The 17,517-nt window shown below is 49.9% G+C and overlaps 2 protein-coding genes across 5 annotated transcripts; both read left to right on the forward strand.

The window, feature by feature from the left end:
• Positions 1 to 567: 567 nt before the first annotated feature.
• Positions 568 to 12,926, forward strand: LOC113268223 (proproteinase E). The gene is made up of 8 exons (XM_057305505.1): positions 568 to 610; positions 1,735 to 1,820; positions 2,914 to 3,011; positions 3,134 to 3,268; positions 4,413 to 4,549; positions 4,895 to 5,037; positions 5,649 to 5,801; positions 12,885 to 12,926. The coding sequence occupies exons 1-8, from the start codon at positions 568 to 570 to the stop codon at positions 12,924 to 12,926; spliced, it is 837 nt and encodes a 278-aa protein (XP_057161488.1).
• On the forward strand, positions 10,319 to 17,317 carry LOC113268544 (SCAN domain-containing protein 1-like). Of its 4 annotated transcripts, none has more exons than XM_026517113.4 (3): positions 13,102 to 13,249; positions 15,064 to 15,149; positions 16,377 to 17,317. In XM_026517113.4, exon 3 carries the CDS (start codon positions 16,409 to 16,411, stop codon positions 16,859 to 16,861), a length of 453 nt encoding a protein of 150 aa, XP_026372898.1. In that variant the 5' UTR covers positions 13,102 to 13,249; positions 15,064 to 15,149; positions 16,377 to 16,408; the 3' UTR covers positions 16,862 to 17,317. The 4 variants fall into 4 exon arrangements, with proteins under 4 accessions (XP_026372897.1, XP_026372898.1, XP_057161470.1 ...); XM_044390557.3 differs by lacking the exon at positions 13,102 to 13,249 and adding an exon at positions 14,556 to 14,660; XM_026517112.3 differs by lacking the exon at positions 15,064 to 15,149 and having other exon boundaries at positions 10,319 to 13,249.
• The last annotated feature ends 200 nt before the right edge of the window (positions 17,318 to 17,517 follow it).

Below are 17,517 nucleotides of genomic sequence, written 5' to 3' on the forward strand. Positions count from 1 at the left end.
TCTTTTTGCTGATTTGTCATTGTCTCCCCTACTAGACTCAAGCTCTAGGGGAACTGGGACCATGTCTTGCTCATGGCTCCATCCCCTATAACATCCTGATATGGAGAAAACACTCAACAATTTTTTTTTTTGAGGTAGACACTAATATAGCTCCTGACTTGGAGATGAGAAACCTGAGGTCCGAAGAGGTTAAGCCATGTGCCCAACAATGAAGAGCCTGGAGGTGGCAGAGCTAGGATTTGAACCCACGTCTGACCAGTTCCAGAGCCCATGTTCTCTTCTGGAAGAGGTTGGCTTGTTCTGCTGAGACCTCTCCTTCCCCCTCCCCCGTTATCAGCTGGCCATTCAGTGCCACCTGTGTAGCCACAAGTTGGAGAGAACCTTGGGTCTTCCTGTTGGCTGTGACTGCCCCATGTGCAGCAGGTGGGGGCCATGGCCTTGGACCATGAGAGAGCTGGCGTTCCACCACCTGTTCTGGGAATGGGTCCCAATGTGCCCCCCTCATCTGCTTTCTGCCCTATATTAGAGTCCCAGGCTATGTGTGCCTTTCCTATCGTCTCAAAACTCATGATGCTCCGGCTGCTGAGTTCCCTCCTATTTGTGGCCCTTGGTAAGACCCCACCCTGTGCTGCACTGGCCAGGGACCCTTGAAATCTGTCACCCACCCTGAGTCTCATGATCCCGACACCTGGCTCCACAGGACGGGATCTCAGCTTGTAACTGGGCATGATTGGGGGGTTCAGCTTGGTGCTGGGGCAGGACAATGGAGGGGGAGCCATGGATGGAACAGCTCAGGAGAAAGACTGGGGTACCCAAAGCACTGTGGTGGGACTCCTCATTGGGGACGGTGAAGAAAGTCTAACTGTGAGGAGTTTGGGCTCTACGGTTAGATTACTTGGGTTGGAATTTCTCTTCCTCTGCGTAACCCTCCAATGCTTCTCTCCCTCCCCCTACCCCACTCCATATTCTGTGGTCTAGCCTTTTCCTAGTCTCTTCACCATATTATATTCTAGCTCAGGGCCACCTCCAAGCAGTCTCCCTTGACTGACTGTAATAATAACAGATAATGCTTATTGAGTGCTTACTATACACCAGGGAATGCTAAAGATTTTTTCTTATATTATCTCTTGTAATCCCTGCCAGGGAATGCTAAGGATTTTTTCTCCTATTATCTCTTGTAATCCTTGTAATCCTGTATATGTTATCTCTTGTTATCCTCTTCCTATATTATCTCTTGTAATGTAAGAGTGCTGACTGTATGCCAGGGAATGCTAAGGATTTTTTCTTATATTATCTCTTGTAACAGGCCCATGTGATAAGTACTATTATTATCCCCATTTTACAGATGGAGAAACTGACCCCCAGAGAAGTAAAGTAGTCCACGCTAGAGGTAGGGGCAGGCAGTCTTATTCCAAAGCCACCGCTTTTCATGACAATTAGCTATCACTTCGCAAGGGCTCGCTGGGCGCCAGACACGGTTCTAAGTGCATCAGCTCCTTCAATCCTGCCGTGGAAGGAGGTCACATCTCCATTCCTAGCCTCCTGGGACTCAGGAAACCCCCGCTCTAGTCCAAATGTTCACTGTTCATATGTGGCTGCAGAGGTCCAGAGAGGGGACAGCGCTTACGCCAGGTCACACGATCAGCGTGTGGTGCACCTAGAACTGGGACCCAGGCCTTTTCTATGTTTTGGGGGGACTCTCTGGCTGATTGACGTCTCCACTCTCCCTTCCAGCCTCGGGCTGTGGCCAACCTTCCTACCAGCCCTCTGCCCGCGTTGTCAATGGTGAGGACGCAGTCCCCTACAGCTGGCCTTGGCAGGTAAGAGCAATGCGAGTGGCGCTCTTTCTCACCATGGGCTCTGCACCCTCTTCTGACTGCAAGGGATTCAGTCTTGACCACAATGCTTCACTTACGGTGTCCTCTTCAGCTTCCAAAGCCCAGGAGACTCTTGGACAGTCGACTTCACATGGAAGTCTTGTCCACCCGATCCGTAACCCTCCCTGGGCTGTTGGCAAGTCAGAAGTGGCATCTGGGGAGAAGGCAATGTTTATTTGGTGCACGAATAGTGGAATTTCAGGCACTGTGTTTAGGGAGGGAGGTTTGGGGTAGACATTTCTAGCTAGACTCCTCGAATTATACAACAAGGCTACAAGGTCTGAGAGCACTAAAGGAATGAAGTGCTTTACAGGGGTCAGTGGGGCACAGAGGGCCAGACCCCCTGCACTGACACAGGAGCCACTAGCCACATGTATTTGTTTAACTTAATGTTAACTTAAAATAATGTTAAAAATTCAGTTGCTCAATGCTAGCCACATTTCAAATTCTCAATGGCTGCATACGGCCGGTGGCTACCACCCTGCACAGCCAAGATACAGAATATTTCCGTCATCACAGAAAGTTCTATTAGGGGGCGCCTGGGTGGCTCAGTCAGCGAAACATCTGCCTTAGGCTCAGGTCATGATCCCAGGGTTCTGGGATCGAGTCCCACCTCAGGCTCTCTGCTCATCAAGGAGTCTGCTTCTCCCTCTACCCATCCCCCCTTGCTCATGCTCTCTCTCTCTTGCAAAAATAAATGAATAAAATCTTAAAAAAAAAAAAAAGAAAGTTCTACTGGATAGCATTGGTCTACAGCAGGGGTCAGCTAACTTGTTCTGTAAAGGACCAGAGAGTAAATATTTTAGCTTTCGTCAACCGTATGTTTTCTATTGCAATGACTTAACTCTGCCGTGGTAGTATCAAAGCAGCCATGGATGATACGGTCGTGTAGGTGGAACTCTGTGCATTTCTAGAGGACGCCATTCTGCATGAACGATGCCCTCTAGAGTTGTGCAGTGCACAACCTATACAGCCATGGATATCAGCCCTTACTGGGGGCCCAGACCACTTAGGCTCCTCCCTCCCTTGCCTCCAGGTCTCCCTGCAGTACAAGAAGGATGGAGCTTTCCATCACACCTGTGGCGGCAGCCTTATCGCCCCCGACTGGGTCATGACTGCAGGCCACTGTGTCTCGTAAGTTCTTCTGCTTACCCCTGTCTCCGCATGAGAACCAGGAGGGCTGGGGCAGTGGGCAGATGTGGGAGGGGAGGTAGGCAGGCCAGTCAGGCCCAGACTGACCTGACTTCCACCGGCAGGAGTTCCTTGACCTACCAGGTGGTGTTGGGCGAGTATAACCGGGCTGAAGAAGAAGGCTACGAACAGGTGATCCCCATCAATGCTGGGGACCTCTTCGTGCACCCACTCTGGAACTCCAACTGCGTGGCCTGTGGGTGAGTGGATGCTTAGGCCTAGGACCCAGAGGTTACTGGTCCCCCCGTGACCCAAAGACGATTCTGAGGAGACTCCCAGGGACGGTGGGGCTGGATCCAGCAGCCTGGGCCCTGGTCCCACACACTGAGGGTCAGAGCCAAGAGAGCCTTTAAGGACCATCTACATTAAACCTCTCTCCTTATGGAAGGACAGCAGGGCTCCGGGAGGGCCAGGAACTCCCCCAAGTCCACTTGGCTAGTTGACTTGGACCCAGGACATCTCTGGCATCTCCTCTCCCAAGGGTTCCGCCATTTAGCCAACATTCGTCCAGTGCATCCTGGGTTCGCAGCACTGTGGGCAAAGGGAGGAGCCCTGGACTGAAAATCAGGCCCCAGCACTAAGTTGCTGTGCGGCTTGGGCAAGTCACTGCCCTTCTGGGGCCTCAATTATACCATATGTCAAGGGTGACCTGCTGACCCTCCTGGGTGGTTTGAAGGTCAGGGAGATGATCACTGGGTCAGAACACTAAAGCAGGGCTTCCTAAGACCCTCAAGCATGTGCAAAATCATGTGTCTGGGTAGCTCAGCATTTTTCTGGTGAGGGTCAAGAAGGGAGCAGAACACCTGCAAGTGCAGGGCAGGAGAGAGGGGCGTGATGGTCATGACCTTGACCAATCCTCACGGGACCCTGGGGAATGGGAGAGTGAAGGGGACCCAGGTGCAATGACTTGAGTGACAAGCAAGCAGATGAAGACTGATAGCAGGGCTTCTCGAAGTGTGGTCCGTAGGCCAGCAGCACCAGTATCACCTGGAAACTTGTTAGAAATGTGAATCCTCAGGACCCACCCAGACCCACTGCATCAGGAACCCGGGGTGGGACACAGCAACCTGTGTTTTAACCAGACGTCCACGGTCCTGACACAGTTGAGGCGTGCAAACCTCAGCATAAAAGCTGACAACAGCTAGGAAGGCCGAGGGTCAGCATGGCTCAAGGGTCGGGTGGGTGGTTGTTCTGCCCTAAAAACACATGCGATTTGGAGACAGGGAAAGAAACAGCGGGACATCCTAGAGGTGAACTCTCTGCGGCAAAAGCCAGCAGGTGGGGCTTGGTCTGGCTGGAGGACCAGGCTCCCCTGACTCTTCCTGACTCCTTCCTCCTCCCCAGCAATGACATCGCCCTCATCAAGCTCTCACGCAGTGCGCAGCTGGGGGACACTGTCCAGCTCGCCTGCCTCCCGCCGGCCGGGGACATCCTGCCCAACGGGGCACCCTGCTACATCAGTGGCTGGGGCCGTCTCTACAGTGCGTGCTGACCCCTCCTGCCAGCCCCAGGGACTGTGGGCAGGAAGACAGGGCCTGGGGGCCGCCATTCCTCCTGCAGGAGCACCTTCTCCCCCCCACCCACCCCATCTGCCCAAACACCAGTGGGTTCATTGAGTATTTGTAGTGTCTCCTGTGTGCCAGGTGCTGGGGATATTATGGTGGACAAAGCAGGCAGGACCCTCTGGTGGGAGGAGAGTCCCCATCAGCCTAGAAGTGTTGCCTTCCCACCCCCCACCCCACTCGGAGGCTCCCAGCCCTACTCGCAGGCCCCAGCCCCAGCCCGGCTCCCCCACGGCACCCCACTGAGCACCGTGTCTCCCACAGCGGGTGGGCCGCTCCCAGACAAGCTGCAGCAGGCCCTGCTGCCCGTGGTGGACTATGAGCACTGCTCCAGGCTGGACTGGTGGGGTCTCTCCGTGAAGAAGACCATGGTGTGTGCCGGCGGGGACATCCGCTCCGGGTGCAACGTGAGTCAGCTCGCAGTGCAGGGCCTGGGGGAAGCTCCACCAGCTGCCTATAGGAGGCGGACGAGAAATCCTACCTGCTCGCCCCACTAAACCTCCAGACCAGGCAGGACTTGGAGGGAGTCAGTGTGGTCCAGACACATCGGCCTGACCTCCAGCTTCTGGTCCCAGCTCACACGGACTTGACCTGGGGCAAATCATGTGACCGGGTCCTTGGGCTTCCCCTGAAGCCCAGCAAGGGACATTGACACCATGATCTCTCAAGTCACCTTCAACTCCATGGTCCTGAAGTTAGGATAGAACAGTACTGTCATTGCATTAGGAGTGAGCAGGATTAAGAATAGGATAATTGGCTGTAGTAAAAATAACGGGGACTGCCATTTATCGATTGCTTCCTCTGCTAGGTCCTGGGCTAATAAACAGATCATCTATTTATTATCTCACTTTGTTCTCACAAGATCCTGTAGGACGGATCTTAGTTCCCATCCCAAAGAAGCCAATGGGAGCTTAGAGAGGTCAAGTCACCCAGCGGCTTCTCAAAACCCCCATGGTCAGAACCAGTTCCTTCCATCTCAGAGATGGCTCAGCTCTCCACTGCTCTCTGACCATTCTAGGGTGACTCTGGGGGACCCCTCAACTGCCCCGCAGCAGACGGCTCCTGGCAGGTCCACGGTGTGACCAGCTTTGTGTCTGCCTTCGGCTGCAACACCATCAAGAAGCCCACAGTGTTCACACGGGTCTCGGCCTTCAATGACTGGATTGAGGAGGTGAGCGGGGTAGGGCGAGCGGGAGGCCCCCGTGCTGGGCTGGGAGAGGCTCAGATCCTGAGGAGGGGCTGGAAGGATCCCAGAAGGTCAGGAGCAGAGGGGCCCTCAGACACTGTTCAGAGGGTTTTGGGGATGTTTTCAGCTACGGTGTGGCCCCAACAACTTCAGTGGCTTCTGGATGGAGCTTTGAACTATGGCTGAACTGCCTTATTTCAACAAGTGTTTATGAAATGTCTTCTTTGGTCCAAGTCTTTTCCTGTCCTGAAAGATAGAGCGATAATATGTCAAAGGGCTGCCTTGTGGGGAAGAGACGATTAAATGAGCAATAATCATGAAATGTGGGGAGAGCTGTGACTGAGATGCTCAGGCCCTAGTGAAAGTGTTAACCTTACCTGGGAACGATTGGTCAGGGAGGGTTAATATCGTGCCTGATCGCAGTAATAGCCACCATTGATAAACTACTTAAACATCCTTAGTTAACAGTTTCATCAACCGCCCCCGTGAGATGAGTGCTATGATTACATCCCATCATACAGACGAGGAAACTGAGGCTCAGAGAGGTCGAGTCACTCTCCCAGGGTCACACAGCTGATGAGTGGCATGGCTGGAAATCGAGCTCAGTTCCATATGGCTTCAGAATCTGCCCCTAACCAGACTATTCTGGGTCTCCCCGCTTTTTCTAGGTCATATCAAGCCACTAAAACCAAGGCCTGGGTGGCAGTGCTGATCCACATTCTTTGTAAAAAATAAAGATCTCTCAGAAAACCCCAACACGAGTCTCTCTTTTTTTCTTTGACTCACCTGTTCCCTTCCAGGCTATTCCTAAAATCTGAGAGCTGATATGTAAGAGGCGAGCCCAGATTCAACCCTCTCATGAGAATGAGAAAAACACGAGGTCCAGAGAGAAGAGAGGAGTTGCTATCAAGTCACCAACCGTCCCGGTTTGCCTGGGACTGGGGGAGTGCCCGAGACACAGGACTTGCGGCGGTGAAAGTAGGCGAGTCCCGAGAAGTTGGCCATCCTGTACAGCCACATATCGCCTTGGGGTTTTCAATGCGGGCAGAAAAGCATGGAAGAGGCTGTAGACAAACCGCCCTTGCCGGCCGTTTGGAAGGCTCTTGGTGGAGTGCCAAGGGCCACATGTTTTCTGCTTCCATTGATGAGCTAGGGAAAGAGGGCTGTGGTCATTCATTCATTCATTCATTCAACAAGCATTCATACCTTGTTCCTGAGGTGGGCTCAGAGGGGGAGGGCGACATCGTTCCTGCCCTGAAACAGCTCATTATTGAGATAGAAATGAGCATATCAGAGTCATTCATTAAACATTTAGGAGGTACCTTCTTCGTGGCAAGTTCAGGGCCGGGAGTACAGACGTGAGGAAAACAACGTCCGGAGCCCTGCTGTGGCTGGGAGCCGACACACTCAGAAGCACACACAATGCCCAACAGGGTCGGAGCCCACGGGGCTGTTGTTGAGGGCCAAAACATTGCTGCCCTACAGCCAGGGGCAACATAGAAACAACTGAAGTCCTTCAGTCGTGTTCCTCCTGGGTACTATGGAGGCAAACATGTGCTCAGCAAGGATATATGTTTATAATTTTTAAAAAAGATTTTATTTATTATTTGACAGAGAAAGAGAGCGAGAGAGCACAAGCAGGGAGAGTAGCAGGCAGAGGGAGAGAGAGAGAGGCAGACTCCCTGCTGAGCAGGGAGCCCAAGGCGGGCTCAATTCCAGGACCCTAGGATCATGACCCGAGCCAAAGGCAGACACCCCACCGACTGAGCCACCCAGGCGCTCCATGTTTATCATTTTTAATATTGCTCTTGCCCCATTGCCCCTCCTCTTAAAAATTACACTTCTAGTTTAAAAACGTTTAAAAGATACAGCATGGAGAATAATATAGGAAACACCCATGTAGCCTCCCTCCAGCATTAACAAAGTCCACATTTTTGCTTCAGATTTTCTAGAAGAATAACTACATTACTAAGGTGGAGGTCCCTTTGTACTCAGAGGACATCCTCACAGCTGTGGGGTTGTTCACCCAATAGCCCTGGTTTTCCTTTGGGGCACATAGCAGGATCGTTCTTGCCTGCCCCGTGAAGGTGGGTTGGTCCATGTGGCTCCCTCTGGCCCAAGTGAAGATCTGAGAGGTGGGACCGTTTGCAGAGCTGTCTTTCCTTTTGCCATGGTAAGGGCAGGTCAGCCTGGTTCCAGAGTGCGGAGACATGGAGCAGAGCCCCCTGTGCCCCCTGATGGACACGTAGCACAAGTAACAAATACACTCTGTTGTTATAAGGCCACTAAGATTGGGGGTGTTTGTTACGGTGGCATTGACCTAACTTATACTTACTAATGAAATGAATTGGGCATTTATCCTTCCACTCCATGCTGTTATATATTTTTTAAAGCACATATATAATATCCCTAAACGACGTATTCATTGTTTTGGTTTTTAGACATACACACATAGTGGGGCACCTGGCTGGTTCAGTGGGTTAAGCATCTGCCTTCAGCTCAGGTCATGATCTCAGGGTCCTGGGATCGAGCCCCACGTAGTCCTCGTTGCTCAGCAGGGTGTCTGCTTCTCCCCCTGTTCATGCTCTCTCCCTCTCAAATAAATAAATAAAATCTTTAAAAAAAAAAGTACAGGTATGGCTTCATGCTGTATGTATTATTCCGCAACCGGGTTCTTTCACACAACATTGTCTCTTGAGGGCTCTCCATGCTACTTTATACATCTCTAGCTCATTGCTGCTGGTTCTGAAGAGTATCCTCTTGCACAACACTATTTACTTACCCTTTTCACCCTACAGGGGGACATTCACAGCAGGGCCAATTTTTTTTTTTTTATTACAAATAGTGCTTCAGTGAATGTCCTTGGACATATCTCCAGGTACAAATGTGTGAGTTTCTCTAGGGTATATTCCAAGAAATGGAATTACTGGGTAGGAGGGTGTGCTCATTTTCAGCTTCAATTGCCAAGTTGCTCTCCAAAGTGATTATATCAACCATACTTCATAAAATTTTCTTTCTTCTTTTTTCCTTTCCCATCCACTGTCCCTATGCATTACGACTGCCTCCCCACTTTTCTCCATAACCATTCCTGAACCCTCCCCCATGGAAACTCTCCTCCAGCCCATACTCCCCACTTCAGCTGCTACTAAATCCCAAGAACTGGTCTGGCAAGGCCAGAGTTAGGACAAGGGAGGAACTGACTCAAGCAGAGCAGAGACCTCTGCATGACAAGGGTGTGGGGGAGGATGAGAGAACTTCTGGAATCAGCATATGGTACTCAGTGGTGTTGAGTCAGCCGGGTAGTCCCAGGTGACGTGTAACAGGTGTTCTCAGGCCACAGCAGGGGTGCCAAAGCTGAGGATCTGCCGTTTCCTATTGGGTCAGGGAAGGACCCTTGGACAGTTTCCCCAAATAGTTTTAGGATAAAGGGCAGTCGGACCTGTAAAATTCCACCCTGTGGCTGGGTACAGGCCCTCAGGGGCCCTCCGCCCAGCCTCAGTGGGAGGCTAGCTGCTGACACCCTCCTCACGGGTGAGCAACAGGGAGTTTGGAAATCTTGCCTAGAAGCGTCAACAATTTGATCAATAATTCAATATTCCTTTTTAAATTTCCAAGTCTTGATGATTCAAATCCTTTAAAAACCATATAGTCAATAATTTAATTTTTTAAAAGATTTTATTTATTTGAGAGAGAGAGAGAGAGGGGCAGAGAGAACACAAGCAGGGGGAGGGGCAGAAGGAGAGGGAGAAACAGACTCCTCACTGAGCAGGGAGCCCAACTCGGGGCTTGACCCCAGGACCCTGGGATCATGACCCAAGCCAAAGGCAACCGCTTAACCAACTGAGCCACCCAGGTGCCCAAATAATTTAATTTTTTTTTTAAGATTTTATTTTTTATTTATTTATGTGACAGAGAGACAGCCAGCGAGAGAGGGAACACAGCAGGGGGAGTGGGAGAGGAAGAAGCAGGCTCCCAGCGGAGGAGCCCGATGTGGGACTCGATCCCATAACGCCGGGATCACGCCCTGAGCTGAAGGCAGACGCTTTTAACGACTGTGCTACCCAGGTGCCCCCCAAATAATTTAATTTTTTGAGTAATGATTAGAGTGTCAATGCCAACAGCTTTTTATTTTTGTTTTCTAAATCATGAAGAAAATCTACCTTTTGAAAAAGCACAATGTCAACCTTTATGTTTTTATAATTTTTTAGAGATTGTATTTATTTGTTTCAAAGAGGGAAAGTGAGAGAGAGCATGAGTGGGGGGAGAGGCAGACGCCCCGCTGAGCAGGGGGCCCAATGCGGTACTGGATCACAGGCCCCTGGGATCATGACCTGAGCCAAAAGCAGAGGCTTGACTGGATGAACCACCAAGGCGCCCCATCAACACTTTATCCCCTTTGGAAAATATAAAGGATCAATGCTGTGTTGCCTTCTCCTTAATCACAAGGTGTCAATAATTTTGTTCTCATTTAAAACTCATTAACATGTCGATAATTCTTTTTTTTTTTTAATCTTAAAAGAGTCAGCAATTCCGTTCACTGTTCCTTTTTCATAACATTCATATTGGCTACATTTTACGAACTTCCCCTTTGGGAGATTTTAAACAACCACCCACATCATTCCCTTGTCTCTTACACAGCTACTGCTATCATCTTGGTATGCCTCCTTCCACTTCCTCTTCTTTACATTCAGAAAACCCATCAATGGTTAGATCGATGGACATAGATTGAGCAGCTATGGGTATTCCGTGGCAGGCATGGACAGAGGAAAATGACCCAAACTTGGGCCAGGCCCTTGATGAGCCCCGAGTCTGGCTGGAAAGCTGACAGGTACACCCAAGCAGGGATGGAGGTGTTCTGATGAAGGCCCAGAGTGATGTGGGGCCCAAGGAGCTGGAGTCACTTCGGGATGGGAAGAGTTGAGCTCTAGAGGGGCCTTATATCCAAATGATTGAGGCATCGAGTGATTTCTGTCAAATGTGACTCTATCAAACCTTTTGTCAATGAACAGCAAAGATACAGTGCTGAGAAACTCTGCTGTTTGAGACCATGTCAGTGAGATGAAAAATTGCACTCTTGTCCAGTGGGTCAGAGCCATATTTGGATTACCAAGCCAGATGCAGAGCTTCTAATAAGAGGATTTTGGACACAACAGTCCATATTTATCTTAACTTTGTGGTATCCAAGGATACAGGACCATGAATCTACTTCTCACCTCAAGCTAGATGCTAACCCCTTTCTACAGGTCCAGGTTTGCCTTGAGCCTATCAACATGGCCTCATTTCAATTTCTCCTAAATTCCAATCTTCCCCCAAATCCTACAGTAACCCTGTTTCTTCCTTTATTTCATGAGACACCCATGCTTTCTCTGGGTGCTTGATGCATCAAGTTAATGATCCTAACTTTGTTAAACTACACCTGTGTCCCTCATGGTCTTTACCAGTTTGACATTATCATAAAAGTCAAGCCTTCTCTGTTCATTCCTTCACTCATTGATTCATCTGATAAATATTTATCTAGTTTATGTTCAGTTTTAGGTGCCAGAGACATGGTGACGGGATAGTCAAGATCTTTGGCCTTGTGGCCACTGTTTCGAGTGGGTGAGATAGAAAATAAACAGATAATAACAATACAGAGTAACAGGCTACAAAGGGACTGCATGGATGCCTTTAGAAAGGGCGGAGGTTGGACAGTAAAGGCTGCTCGAGAGAGGCTCCATTTGAACTGGAACCGGGATGACCAGATGTCAGGAAAGGGCACCACAAGCAGAGATCACCAAAGAGGTGATGAGGAGCTTCTTGGGTTTGCAAAATAACTAGAAGGCCAGCGTGCCTGGAGCATAGTGAGTGAACAGGAGGATGGGGACAGATGAGGAATGTGGGCAAAGTACGAAGTTTACATTTTTATCCTGAATGATAGGATAATCTTACACAGAGCCACAACATATATACTTTTCATATAAATTTATAAACCTGTGAAATTGGAGCTGCTCTGGGACCTAAAGCACTGCCCAGTCTCCGACCCCCACCCCATTCCAGGAGTTTTCCTGAAGCATTCCTAAGGAACCTAAGAATTGGATGGGGGGGGGGAGGGCAACTAGAAGTCCTTAATGTAGTGCAACCCTCTCCCTTACGGATGGGGAAACCAAGGCTGAGAGGAGGGGAAAGGTGGAAACTGCCCTGTAGGAGTGAGTGGGGGAAGGGCCACAGTCACTAGCAGAGGTAGGAGTAGGAGCATAGCAAGGAGCTCTGGTTATCCAACCATCAGCTGGAGTATCTGGCAATCTAGAGGTTTACTGACCCACAGTGGCAGGATAGACAAAAGGCACATCTTCTCTTCACCAGGGACACTGGCTGGGGGTAAAGTGGGGTGGAGTGGGGGGTGTGGGAGGTTAGGGTGGAGGGTAGGGAAGGTTGGGGGGAGGGTTGTGATAACCCAGCAGGGGTCTTCGGAGCGCCCCTCTTAATTCCTTAGCCTGTCCCATTTGGATAGGGCAAATGGGAGGAGAGATGGGTGGGCCACCTGAGCGCCTGTCCCTAACAGCCAAGTCCCTTCCCCTTCAGGGTTGAGAGCAAGGACGTGGGAGGGCTGCCTCGGTTAGCATCTTTGCACTTCCTCTCACAGGCTGTGCTATTTTAACATGTGTGCTCCCGACTCAAATCCAGCCTAAACCCAGACTCAAACCAGCAAAGCGTGACTTCAAATCTTCAGTTCTTAACCATCCGCAACTGGAAAGTCTCGGGGAAGAGGCATACAGGGCTAAGACTGAGCCTTCCATACACAGGACAGACAGACTGACAAAGCCACGCGGACACTGCCCACTTCTGTCTGGGTACAGTGAGGCAAGGGTACTTCAAAAAGACCGTGCCCACTGCCCGTGAAATGATTCCACGGGGTGCCACACAGGACCACCGTTTCCAAACAGCCGCCACCCAGCCCTCTATTCTGGTTTCTTTCCTCCGGGTGGTGCAAAGGCTCAAGGGTGTAACCTCAGGGTGGGGCGCTGAGTCAGCTGCGGGCGGGCTCCTGGAGTGTCTCAATTCCCAATTCGACCTCTTTCCACTTTGCAGCTGGGCAAACTGCGGCTTGAAAAATCAGAGAACCTCCCCTAGGCGGAAAAGCTGCCTAGGCGGTACCAACAGCTCCGCACTGCAGGGAGAACTGAGCACTGAGGAAGGCCCAAAGCCCACCACGGGTTAAAACCACGGAGCTGGGAGCACCGCCGAGGCCTAGAGAGACTCCGCCCCCTCTACCCTGTTTCCCCCTTCACTTCCAACTTCCGGGCGGGGCGCCACTTCCGGTTCCGGCGGCGGGCTACAAAGCTCTGCGCCGGGTAGTTGGTTTCCTTTTCTTGGAGTCGGTTTCGGGCATCGAGTCGGCTCGCGAGGCGCCCCCGCCCCCGTTCCCCCCACCCTCGGAGGTGGCACCTGCTCAGGTGAACGCCCCCTCCCCTCCTTCCCTCCATCCCTCCCGACCGCTTCTCTTTTCCCGGCGCACGGTGTATTGGGAGCTGGGGGCCGCGGCGGCGGTGGTGGCAGCTGCCCTCGGAGCGGAGAAGCCCTGTCCCGGGACTTTGCGGGCCGCTCGGGCTGGCGTGGTCTTGGATTTCGCTTCAGCTCGGGAGGAGGAGGTCCTGGTCTGGAGCGCCAGACTTTTCCCAGTCCACCCGAGGCCCTCGGAGCCGCGCCCATATGGTGGGAGGAGCCCGGCTCAGCACCCCGCCTAGACGCCGGGAATTTTCTGTTCAGCGGGGTGGCCCCATCACCTCCTGGCCTTGTGACCTTGGGCAAATCCCCTCTCGTCGGGCCTCAGTTTGTTCCCGTGTGAATGGAAATGACAGTAACTGTCCTACTGGGTTATCGGGAGGATTGGATGAGGGAAATGTTCCGCGGAGTGTCTGGCGTGTAAAACTCAATAGCATCGTTTGCTGCTGTTGTTAATAGAGACTGCTGGGGCAGTAGAGAGTCGTATCGAGAGTTTATAGAGTGGCTGAGAGGATCACACAGCGGAGTGTAAAATGCTCAGCACAGTGTCAGCTAGGAAGTAAGTGCTCAATGAGTCGGCATTCTTAACGGATGAGGGTAAGCGTTGTGTCTGATCATTGGTCTTCTAAAACTGATAGGATTTATTAGCTGGGCAAATCGTGGAGTTGGTCCATCTTTCAGATCTAGCCTTGAGAACTGGCCTCCTGACAATTGAGACTATTCTTAGAAGTCGGGGCTGTAAAGACCTCCGGGACTGGGAGCTAGAAGAAGTAATAAAAGGGTGTTTTCCTAACTGTGTTAGGGGTTTTTCACTCAAAGGTTTTGGGCAGGAGGAGAATGTTTGCTTCCTTTTGAATTAGGAAAGTAATACGTAGTTGTAGTTAAAAAGAAAGCAACATAGAAAGGTATGGCATGAAAAATGTGTCTTCTGTTTCTGCTCTTCAAAAGTAAGTACAATTGAAGGTAGTTTTGTGCATAGATCGGGTCATGTATGCTTGTGTACGTATTTTAATTTCCCCAGGTGGGATCATACTGCGCCTTTAGTCAGGTGGTGATGTGTTATGCACGTCTGTCTGTGTCAGCGCTCACAGGCCAAGTTCATGCCTCATTAGGCTGCATTTACTCTGCCGAATGGCTGACAGTACTTTAATTATTTCCCTGTTGATGGTCACTTAGGTTCCCAGGATTTTGCTTTCTCACATTTTCAGCCAACCTTTCCTTGACTAAATATTTCCTTTTTCTCCAAGGTACCCCTGAGTTCTGGGGATATTTTGGGCTTCATCACTGTCGATTAGTGACAGCGTACTTTTGGGGAAGAGAGCATGCTGTTGATTGAGCAAAAACCCAGATAATATGAGAAGAGTAAGTGTGTTCCAAGAATATCCAAACTGCAGGGTCTAGAATCAATTCAAAGTTCCTAGAAAATAGGTCATGAAACATTTGAAGAAGTGGTGACTAGGAGCTGAGAACTAGTTAATGCAGGGCAGCTGGTCAGTGTTGGTGATTGTTGGCCTCTGTTGGTTGTTACCCAGGGAACAGATTTGAGAAACTCCCTGAGGTGGGAGGGATTTTAAATGTCAACACTCCTGCTTCATGGACTAGGGAGGAATTAATTATTGGGGGAGGGGGTTTGTTAATGAAAAAAGATGGCCTTTGAAAACTGACCCCATGGTAGGGGTTGTAACTCTTTGGACATACCCTGATGTGTAAATTTATCATTTCTGTACTGTCACTTGAAGTCTCTCTCTCTTTTTTAATAACATAGATTGTGGTTTTCCTGTACATAACCTTTCTCTCGGAGTGAGGCCCTAACCCAAGTGAAGCAAAGCCATTTTTTCTGGGATTTTACAGGTATTTAGTGTGCCCCTCCTCCCCTCCCCACTACAGTTGTTTTCCTAATCCTAGAGCTGACAAGCATCCAAAGAGTTGGGCACATACGCTACTAGGATTCCGACTAGTTCAGTTTCCCGTATACTGATTAGAGGAACTTAGAGATTTTATTTATTTATTTGAGAGAGGGAGAGAGCGCGTGCGCACACCTGAGCCCGTACCTGCGAGCAGGGGACGGGCAGAGAGAGAGAGAGAAAGAGAGAGAGAAGCTCCAGCAGACTCCCTGCTGAGCATGGAGATCATGACCTGCCGCCGAAATCGAGTCAGACGCTCAACCAACTGAGCCACCCAGGCGGCCCTGATTAGACTGATTAGAGGAACTTAGGATCTTGATCTTAACATAGAAGCTTTTCTGTTCTTTTCTTTCTTTTTTGTAAAGGGGGGGCTTAGGTTTAACTGTGATGGTAGCTCCTAAAGTACATTTATTCATTTATTTATTTATTTATTTATTTATTTAGATTTTATTTGAGAGAATGAGCAAGCAAATGAGCAGGAGCATGAAGAAGGGGGAGGGGGAGAAGGAGAAGCAGGGTCCCTGCAGGGAGCCTGACCTGGGGCTTGATCCCAGGACCCTGAGATCATGACCTGAACCCAAGGCAGATGCTTAACTGACTGAGCCACCCAGGCAGCCCCTAAAGTACTTTTTAACACTTATTACTCTTTCATCATGAAAGAGATGAGGGGGGTAAGAGAAGACAGCAGAGTAGATGTCAATGAACAGACCTTTATCTCTTATATTTTAGTACTTTCTCATAACTTGCTTTTGGACATAACTCCATAAAAGGCATTGGAAGAAGCAAACACCCGTGATTTTATAGCCCCCCCCCCCCATAACTCATGTGCATACATAGTTTTTTTGTTTTAGCATAATGTGTAAAATACTTTGTGATGCAGGGAAAATGGATGAAAGATCCTCTAGAAGATTCTCTGGTTAGTGAGGCCAGTGTTCTTCATTCTTCCTGCTTTGAGAATCTACATTCTTGGTTTTGGTAAACCACTGACACATTTTTCTCAATTGTGTCAATTGATCCAGAGGAACAAAAATAGAATTCCTAGTAGCTTTATTAAGAAAGCCTGCAAAGATTGGAAAGCTGATGGAACTTGGGTCTGGATCAGATCCATGAGAGGAAGTTGTTTTTAACGGTCTCTGGTCTGTTTGTGCTGAGCCTGTCTTTTCTCTGTGTTCAGGAGTCTGCGACCTCCTTTTCCAGAGTTCCAGAATGGAGGCTGAAGGGTACCTAGAGACACACACAGATCGAGAAGTCCAGAATGATGAAATAAGGTCACCGTCAAATGAGATGATAGCTGAGGAGCCAGAAGTTGTCCTAATATCGGCTCCCGAGGTCCAGGCTCCAGGAGAGCCTTCTGGGCTTCCGCCAGAGAGCCTCGATGAAGACTCTGTTGAAGACCTTGAGACCATGCCACGAGGGAATCCTCCCAACGCGGCAGCCTCCAGGCAGAGGTTCCGAAAATTCCGCTATGAGGATGCGGCGGGGCCCAGGGATGTCCTCAGACAGCTCCAGGAGCTTGCTGGACAGTGGCTGAGACCCGACATTCACACGAAGGAGCAGATTGTGGAGATGCTGGTGCAGGAGCAGTTCCAGGCTGTCCTGCCCGAGGAGCTCCGAGCTCGGGCCCAGAGATGTCAGCCTGGGGTCAGAATCACTGGCTAAGTCCTGCCACGGGTTCTTGCCCAGCCTACATGTGAGAAGTAACCAAACGTTCTCTCTGTTGCAAGAGCCAATGACAGTCATGGGGGAAAAGTGAACCTCAGTTTGTTTGTTTTTATAGCTTGCCTTTGACTAGTTGTAATAAGAATCCATCAAAACCCATGTTTGGACCTCTCTCTGGCTGAGGCAGCTCTAATTCCCAGGATTGAGCTCCAGAAAGAGCTTCTGTTAGGACTGTCCTGTTAGGACAATCAGCCTGTTGCTTGTTCTTGCTCTGCTGAATGCCTCCTTTTTTGCACTTTCTGACCTGCTTTAATATATTGTTATGTATCCAAAGAGGTAATTGCTTCAACTTCCAGAATTCTTGATTCTTGGCTGTGGTGGCATGAATGGAAGCTTCTGTAACCCCACCAGTAACTCATTTTAGATGTCCTTGAAATATTAAAGTTTGGTCCTTCATCACAGTGTCCCATGGTGATTTACCAGTTTAGCTTTTACTCAGCATTTGAGAAAGTTGAGATAATTATCAGGAGTAGATGTGAGCTAGAGATAAGATAGGAACAGGCCGGGCCTTTGTGTGCAGTCAGAATTTAAAATAAAACTGAGAAGGGGATAAAACAGGGTCCTCAGAGGTAAGTAATTCTTAGATCTGTTTGATT

The sequence above is a fragment of the Ursus arctos genome, unplaced genomic scaffold (genome assembly GCF_023065955.2).
Source record: "Ursus arctos isolate Adak ecotype North America unplaced genomic scaffold, UrsArc2.0 scaffold_32, whole genome shotgun sequence".
Taxonomy (NCBI): Eukaryota; Metazoa; Chordata; class Mammalia; order Carnivora; family Ursidae; genus Ursus; species Ursus arctos.

What these genes read in the sequence shown, in the direction of transcription:
- LOC113268223 (XM_057305505.1), top strand. Translation starts at nt 568, where the DNA reads ATGATGCTCCGGCTGCTGAGTTCCCTCCTATTTGTGGCCCTTG. An exon ending in CCTCCTATTTGTGGCCCTTG is followed by an intron (nt 611 to 1,734) that starts GTAAGACCCCAC and finishes TCTCCCTTCCAG; the next exon opens with CCTCGGGCTGTGGCCAACCT. An exon ending in TCAATGACTGGATTGAGGAG is followed by an intron (nt 5,802 to 12,884) that starts GTGAGCGGGGTA and finishes TCCACTTTGCAG; the next exon opens with CTGGGCAAACTGCGGCTTGA.
- LOC113268544 (XM_026517112.3), top strand. Translation starts at nt 16,409, where the DNA reads ATGGAGGCTGAAGGGTACCTAGAGACACACACAGATCGAGAAGTCCAG.